Source organism: Osmerus eperlanus, chromosome 2 (genome assembly GCF_963692335.1).
Source record: "Osmerus eperlanus chromosome 2, fOsmEpe2.1, whole genome shotgun sequence".
NCBI lineage: Eukaryota > Metazoa > Chordata > Actinopteri > Osmeriformes > Osmeridae > Osmerus > Osmerus eperlanus.
The window spans coordinates 316,599-324,482 of NC_085019.1; the positions used below are offsets into that span (position 1 = coordinate 316,599).

Here is a 7,884-nt window from a genome sequence, read left to right on the forward strand (position 1 = left end):
ACTATTATACATTTGAACTCACACCTGGTTAGTGCAACCAGATCAGACCTCTGTAAGGACCTATTCAGTTCAATGGTTAAAAAGTTCTACATTATATATTCATGTATTCTGCCACAGAATATATTGACCCCTTATGTCAGAGATGGATACATTACACCGTTTTCTGTACCTTTGATATTTAATACAAAAATGAGTATTACAAGTTTTGCTAAGCCTGTCTGTGGTTTGGACCACAATATGCATATAAAACGTACTGCTGTCTTGACAATTTCACTTCCATTTCTAATTTCAAATGAGTCTGTGACTGAAAGTTCAACGCAGTCAGTTGAGCTTGTTATGAGCTGGGAGAGTCTCAGACATACAGCCCTTAATAGTGTGAAACCTAGGGATGTCGTAAACAGCCTAATGGATAAGGAAGTTCTTGGGTCCAGCGTTTGAGGAAAGGTAAGTATTTAGGATGAAGAGAGCTGTTTGTAAGGAACCAAGCATCTTTACAGTATATTTGTATTGCTGCTGTTTATCAGTAATTTAGAACAAGTTGTCTTAAGATGCAATTGTACATGTCTGTATTTCTCAAACAGTTCGTCATTAGCTCTCTCATCCATTGATATTAGTGTATACTGGAGTAAAAACAGTGTCCAACGTTGTGTAGTATCATTTCATTGTATGTTTTTAGTCACATAATGCATAAAAGCACTTTTTGCTGACAGATGGTTGCAGTAAATATACATAAATAACTGATGCTCATAGGCCTACTCTGTGTATGCCGTCATTCAAATGTTCTCTGTAATATGTATCTAAAGTGTAGCCTTGAAACTAAGAAATATGGCTGTACCCACAGTTTTTTTAATAAACATGAGGCTCATGGTATTTTAAGTCTCAATCCTTGAGGCACGTACAGCTTTCCTGTTATTACCGTTTCAATCTAAAACATTATTTTATTTATTCAAGTGGTGTAATTCTAAGAAGAAAAAATGCTATGCATCTCTACTTCATGGCATACTGAAGTCTACCCAAATAAACGAAGACTGGCGCAGTTCTAAACGGAACCTAGGTTAGACGGAAATGACATCAATGCTTCCTAGTCGGAACTATTTGTACACGGACAGAAGCACAGCCGTGTGGAGGTCAAGTCGTTAAGTTTAACGCAAGGTAAATGTTAAATCAGTGTTATATCATCGTATCAATGATTAGATAATCACGGGCATGATCATGTTAATTAACCTTTTGACCCTCTTAAATAGCTGGGGATAGTCGTCTCTAACGCTAGCAAGCTAACTCACTGGGCATCTGCCATAATAAAGCAGACGTTCCTAAATACATTTGTACTACATACATAGCCTTGAAGAAACACTCGTGGACACTACAGTTAACATTGTAAACGAGTGGCTTTGTCATTTAAACTGCAGGTAGACTGGCAACCAGACTAATCTGCGATCTTTGTTTGCACTTGCGCTTTTGTCTGCTGATAGCGGCGAAGCTGAAATCTGGTCAATTGAATATTTACTTCCAAACCACTCAAATGGCTTTGGCATGTTCTCATGTGGTGATGTAGCCATTGGTTTAAGAAGTGGGGATGGTAGTTTATCATTGTCGAACAGTCTGTTTTCTTTGACATATTAGTTTATCTGAAATATAGTTGTATGAACTCTATCTACCCAGGTTCAGTCAGAGGTCGATACATCTATCAAAAATGGTGAAAAAGAAGCGTGTCCGTTTGATCGCTGAAATGGCTCGCAAGATCCGCGCATATCGTGAGCTGAAGGCGCAACCGCGGGAGTCTGAGAAGTATGCGTTGGACTACCAAACCATGAAACGACCGCACACAGGAAAGACACTGCCAGTGTTGGCCTGGGAGGATGTTGGCAGGGAGAGCCGCCTGTTCACCTTGCTCTCTGGGCTGAGGCTATTTGGAGTGGGACGCATCTTCACACGCAAATCCTGGTTGGCCGACCACCCGGAGCCCAGCTACTGGCAAATAACTAAAGTAAAGGTGGATTACGTCGCTGAGGTGAGAGGAGGGGGTTTACAAAATGTTAGATAATCTGTGGTGGCACATCAGTATAACCAGAGTGCAAATTATACAATGACAATCTGGGGGGTCAACTTCTTCTCCAGGGCGTGTATCGACCCCCCCCAACCTGTTGTTTTTACCTTTTTTGGGGGGGTCCAAGTCTTAATTAGGGGTGTCAAACTCCCCCAATCCCCCCTGTAATTCGAACCCTGAGTATAACCTTAAGTAGTGATAAAATGAAGGATATTGCTTCCGGATGACTATTGTCTCTCTTTAGAACATGGACCACGGCAAGGCATGGGGCATCCTGACCTATAAAGGTAAGGCGCTTCCCAGCCTGCTAGCCCTACAACCCTGTGTTGCTATTTGTTTATAATTATCTGCCGACTGAATTGTAATTACAATTAATCTTAACATGCTATTTGCATACAAAGTTATTAAACTCTTTCTGCTTTGCAGGAAAACAGGAGAGCGAGGTAAAAGAAGTGGAAAAAAGCATATATCATGATTGGCGGCTGGTGCCAAAACACGAGGAGGAGAATTTCAAGAAGTACGAGCCGCTCCCAGAGCCCCCGGTGCGCTATGTGTCGTACCCTCCGCTGCTTCGGGCCATGATCCTGGCCCAGGGGGGGGGCTCTGCCAGGAGTGAGGAACCCACGCTGCCCCTTAAGAGGGATGTTCTACTTAGCAAAGACTACTTCAGCAGTCAGGAGGAAGAGCGACAGAGGCAGGAGGGAACACCAGTCTGAGGCTGTAGGGAGCCTGTCACATGCTGCTGGAAATTCCTAGATCTGGAAGAGTTGGAAGAGTAACGAATATCTTTCCAGTCTTGACATACCTTGTGAAATTATAAAACTTGAATGTGACTTGCTCATGAATCCATCTGAGCCTTCTCCTTTCATTAAGAATCAAATATGCCTTTTGGAACGGTATGTTTCTCCAAATGAAAGACTGGGATGGACGGGCTTTCACATTTTCCATTTGTCAGATGCCTTGTGCTGTCTTGTAATGTGATGTAAATATATTAAAACCTATGTCTGTCACGGATCATTGCATGCCAAGGCATTATTATCTCCAGCTGAGGTCCTTTCTGACAAGTTCAGCACTTGCCTAACCTGACTTGCCAGATGGTTTGTTACACATCCATCTGGCAAGTCGTCCTTGGAAACTGTTTGGAAAAGGCCTACTGCATGGTCCTGATCTCGCAAATCCAGCTGTATCCAAAAATCCTTCTATTCTGGTTAGGTTATCATTTGATAATGAAGGGCTGAGTGGACACACTAATAATAAAGTAATGTATTAATTTAGCGGAGACTTTAATCCAAAGCAATGCACAGGGGAATTTAGAAACTGTAGCCCTTTGGTCTGCAGTAAAAGGCTTTACCACTGAGTTTAACCCCAGCCCCCATATTAAGGCTTAACTTTATTTAAGAAATGCATTTGCTGTGATTTCAGGTGACTTCAATCAATTAACATACATTTTTGGGAAAGTGGAAATTGGGATGCAAGCTGGTGTGGCAAAATGTCGGTTTTGGGTTGTGTCATATGTCCACGATTTTTAATGAAAAAAACGGGGTTTTAATGTGGAAATCAGTCTGCTATTGATGAACAGTCATATCAATACCATTAGAAATATGGTCCTGTCCAAAGTCCTAGAGATGTAGCGGCTATCAGAACTAGAAGCTTTCAAACAGCATCCTTTGCATTTCACAGAAACTGTAAGTAAATGATTACATTCAGGCGAGTCGCACTTTTTAGTTAAACGTTTATATAAGCATTATAAAGCTCGTACACTTTGCTCGTACCTTTGTGAAATTCCAGAGTGCGCATGTCCTTTCCTTGTACTTCCGATACTGTCGCCGTTGATGAGCGATGCGAACCTATGCGTTCACACTGCAGCGTTTTTTAACGCTCTGCATCGCTTGCCTTCCCACAGTACACCACGCTCGGGGGCGTGTTAGACAAGTTAATACAGAGTTGTAGTTCTCTAAGGTCACTGTTGTAGTCATGGCCAAGCGTGCAGATTTGGGTTCATGTACTCACAATATCGATCAAAATACCACTTTTACACAACATTTATGTAAGTGCAAGATTTTACATTTAGTCATTTAGCAGACGCTCTTATCCAGAGCGACTTACAGTAAGTACAGGGACATTCCCCCCGAAGCAAGTAGGGTGAAGTGCCTTGCCCAAGGACACAACGTCATTTTGGCACGGCGGGGAATCGAACTGCCAACCTTCAGATTACTAGACCAACTCCCTCACCGCTCAGCCATCTGACTCCTCCATTTTACTAGTGCAAGATTACAGTAGAATACATGTTACCGGTCACTCAACCAGTCGTTTGTAGGCTGGGCTAGCGAGCTAGCAGTGGCACAGAACAGTCACGTAATGTGACGAGACTAAATTTAAAAGTAGGCTATAAAAACACACTAGGAACAATGACGACATCGGCAACCATGCACCATGCATTATTAGTTTAATGTATTCTTTAAATTCAGGCTCGTCACATTAGTAACTTTGTTCTGAACAGAACTGGGTGTGCAGACACATACGAAAAGTTTCTCCTCCATCTTGAAATTGTCAAACCTAGAAATGTTTACCATGACGAACAGTTGCTACGTTACAAGAAACAAGAAACCAATCCGATTGGCCAACGCTAGCGTTTTCACGCTCCTCATTTACATAAAGTTGAGAAAATCCAACTTGCAACGCTCTGCTCCGCTCGCCTTCCCACAATGCCCTACGCGAGCGTCAACGCCTGGTTAGCAGTGTGATGATTTGCCTCGTCTTAACCATATTTGCCCATATTTTCCAGACAGGTTGGTATTAGTTTCTTCTTTTTTTGTACTTCTGTTAACCATGTCCTTTAATTTGAAAACCAAGTTTAAATTAGTTTACATTTACCAACTACTGCTACGACCAATGGCAACATACATCGAAATTTGACACCCTGGAACATAAAGTAACATAAAGTCCTATGAAAACTGTTTATCCCGTGTCTCCAGGCCAGGGACACTATTGGTAGCGTTACAGGCTAGACATAGTTCAATATTATTAAGGAGAGAGTTGAGCCTAATCTGTCGGCAGTCTCACTCGTAAAAAGCCTATTTGCACTTCTAATGTCATGAACCGTACACTATGGTCATACCTTAGTTTCATTGAATCAGTTAAATATTAATTGCATTCAGATAAAGATTCAGTTCCTCAAAAGTTTGAATGTTTTTATGTTGTCTATGTTCAACAGTATAAACTCAAATTGTTTCATCTCAAGATTATGATCTGCAGTATTACATCCTATTAAATACTAAAGAACTGCTCTCCCATTGGTTCTCTTACTATACACAAAGCCTTACAACGATTGGCTATTCTTAAAGGCACCACGCGATTCTAATGGGTCCGAAAAAACGCTCCGCTCAGCAGGATTTTGAGTCTTGAGAGCCCTGGCCTTTCCATTAAGATTTGCTTTCTGTATCCGCTCCGCTGGGATCGTCAAAGATGACAAAAACTAGGATTCACTCTAGTCTGGTGTCAAAACAGCCCAACAGGGAGCACCCAAAGTCCTTAGTATTACAGCATATATAGCATACATATTTTCTAATCAATTGCTGCAGCATTAAAGTAGTAGTTGTGTATTGAATGTCTGAATGAAAATGGCAGTGATGACGTCTCAGTAAATAGTTGATTTGAGATCATTTGTGCGTGTTCTGTTTTTGTTCATCATTAGACTCTGTGCAACAGGGTGGACTGGAGCCAAGGAGCGCACCTTCATCGCTGTGAAGCCTGATGGCATTCAGCGTGGACTTGTGGGAGAGATCATCTGCCGGTTTGAGCAAAAGGGCTTTAAACTGGTGGGACTTAAACTTTTACAGGTATGAATGCACAGTGGCAATGTTGCTCCTACCAATTAGCTGTAAATCCAGTGTTTTGGCTGTTTAACTAAATGAACATATAGAATGGAATCAACTCATCATGTACTGGTCCTTGATCACTACTTACTGCAGAATTCAATGAAAAAAAAACTAAACTGTACACACACATACAATGCTATACATGCTGCACCCCAGCACACGTCCCACAAGGTTGTTCAGTGACAGACTATCTTTAGCCGTGTAAGGTCTAATTGTTCTAACACAAACACATACATGAATACAAAAATACACTATAGACACAGTCATTTTTGACTCGGACAATTTTGAACATCTCCCTCATAGCCATGGGTCATCAGGAACGTCCCTATTCTCACAACATAATAACAGCGTAATAACAACATAACAGTGTAACAGCAGTGTCATAACATAATATCAGTTACCCTACTCACTCACACTCAAGTACACCCACTGCTGCGCTGCTATTCTGGCTGAGGAGCAACACCGCTCTCTCTCTCTCTTTCTGTCACACACACACACAGATATAATACATTTATAACACTTGCTTTTTGTATGAATATTTTAAAACAGATGACTCAATGCCGAGTTCATTACCTCTTTGATTGTACTGATGTAAAATAAAAGTACATAAAAGAGGCTGCTTTGAAGAAAAAAACAATTGTAAAAATTTAATAAGCCTCAGAAATTGAACAATTTCCTGTTTAGAATTGTGCATTCCTTCATTCTAGATATAAATCAGTAGTACAGCATGAGTGTTTGAAATCCCTCTCTGACATGAATTTGTTTCCTAGGCTTCTGAGTCTGTTCTGAGGGAGCATTACTGGGACCTGAGGGGGAAGCCGTTCTTCACTGGACTGGTCTGCTACATGGGCTCTGGACCTATTGTCGCTATGGTGAGATGCAGACATTTGAATCATCTGAGTTTTGGTTTATTATAACTCTGTCAAATGTCCTTCACCTTTTACAACTTAACAGCCTAAAATATAAATCCATTAAATGTGACATTCACAATACTGTGCAATAGTCTTACACTAATAAGAATATAAATGTAAAGCAAAAAAAAAGTGTTTTGTCAAAAAAGACAAAACACTACTTTTCTGAACATTGCACTTTAATACTCAAGCAGAAGACAAGACAACAATATATAAAAAATATTGCGTGACAGTGCTGTACATACTGTAACTTACATGTTAGAAATAAGACTCAGATGTATTCAAGACTGCAGGAGGTTTTCCCATGTCTGATGATAGTGAGGCAAGCTGGAGGTTTGTCAAAAAGAATACAGGAAGTACTACAGGAAGTAACTAGGAAAGTGATAAGTACTCATGAAGTAATTAGAAACTCTCATGTTGAGCTCATGGTACTTTGGACAGTGTGTAATGTGTGCGTGTGCGTAGGTGTGGCAAGGTTTGGATGTGGTGAAAACGTCTCGAGGAATGCTGGGAGAGACCAGCCCTGCTAACTGCCTCCCTGGCACCATCAGAGGAGACTACTGTGTAGAAGTGGGAAGGTAACAGATCCAAATGTTTTGGAATTTGGGAATTATAACTCGGACCAATAAAGTTCATTATATATGTTGGTTGGTTAACTACTTTAGAAAGGACATTTTCTTGATGTTAGATTATAAATGCATGATAGGCCTTTAGTGCTAGGTAGACTACTTGTAATAAAGGGGTTACTCTTCTAGATAAGATGCAGACTGATGTGTGGTTTGTGTGTTGCAGAAATGTCATCCATGGCAGTGAGTCTGTGGAGAGTGCTCAGAGAGAGATCCCTCTGTGGTTCAGACACGAGGAGCTCCAGAGCTGGGCTGACAGCAGCAGCCGCTGGATCTATGACTGATTCATTATTTTCTTTTTCTACTTGTTGTAGCTTGCAGCTAGGTCAAAATTCTGTTTGCTAAAGATATTTGTTGATCGTTTCCCTGTTTCTCTTGATCTAATGTAGCCATTTACCACACCATATACCTCTTTTTTAGTA

General features: G+C 41.0%; 2 protein-coding genes across 4 annotated transcripts; both read left to right on the forward strand.

The window, feature by feature from the left end:
- Nucleotides 1-1,013: 1,013 nt before the first annotated feature.
- Nucleotides 1,014-3,062, forward strand: mrps34 (mitochondrial ribosomal protein S34). 3 transcript variants are annotated; one of them, XM_062484789.1, is made up of 4 exons: nucleotides 1,014-1,152; nucleotides 1,663-2,011; nucleotides 2,292-2,334; nucleotides 2,474-3,062. In XM_062484789.1, exons 2-4 carry the CDS (start codon nucleotides 1,694-1,696, stop codon nucleotides 2,761-2,763), a joined length of 651 nt encoding a protein of 216 aa, XP_062340773.1. In that variant the 5' UTR covers nucleotides 1,014-1,152; nucleotides 1,663-1,693; the 3' UTR covers nucleotides 2,764-3,062. The 3 variants fall into 3 exon arrangements, with proteins under 3 accessions (XP_062340773.1, XP_062340780.1, XP_062340786.1); XM_062484796.1 differs by lacking the exon at nucleotides 1,014-1,152 and adding an exon at nucleotides 1,238-1,409; XM_062484802.1 differs by lacking the exon at nucleotides 1,014-1,152 and adding an exon at nucleotides 1,468-1,490.
- A 1,704-nt stretch (nucleotides 3,063-4,766) lies between these two features.
- nme3 (NME/NM23 nucleoside diphosphate kinase 3) lies at nucleotides 4,767-7,863 on the forward strand. The gene is made up of 5 exons (XM_062484870.1): nucleotides 4,767-4,836; nucleotides 5,756-5,886; nucleotides 6,696-6,797; nucleotides 7,302-7,414; nucleotides 7,629-7,863. The coding sequence occupies exons 1-5, from the start codon at nucleotides 4,791-4,793 to the stop codon at nucleotides 7,744-7,746; spliced, it is 510 nt and encodes a 169-aa protein (XP_062340854.1). The 5' UTR covers nucleotides 4,767-4,790; the 3' UTR covers nucleotides 7,747-7,863.
- The last annotated feature ends 21 nt before the right edge of the window (nucleotides 7,864-7,884 follow it).

Coding starts and splice junctions, on each gene's coding strand:
- mrps34 (XM_062484789.1), top strand. CDS start 1,694: ATGGTGAAAAAGAAGCGTGTCCGTTTGATCGCTGAAATGGCTCGCAAG. Junction 2,012..2,291: donor AGGTGGATTACGTCGCTGAG/GTGAGAGGAGGG, acceptor GTCTCTCTTTAG/AACATGGACCACGGCAAGGC. Junction 2,335..2,473: donor GGGCATCCTGACCTATAAAG/GTAAGGCGCTTC, acceptor TCTGCTTTGCAG/GAAAACAGGAGAGCGAGGTA.
- nme3 (XM_062484870.1), top strand. CDS start 4,791: ATGATTTGCCTCGTCTTAACCATATTTGCCCATATTTTCCAGACAG. Junction 4,837..5,755: donor TGCCCATATTTTCCAGACAG/GTTGGTATTAGT, acceptor TCTGTGCAACAG/GGTGGACTGGAGCCAAGGAG. Junction 5,887..6,695: donor TGGGACTTAAACTTTTACAG/GTATGAATGCAC, acceptor TTTGTTTCCTAG/GCTTCTGAGTCTGTTCTGAG.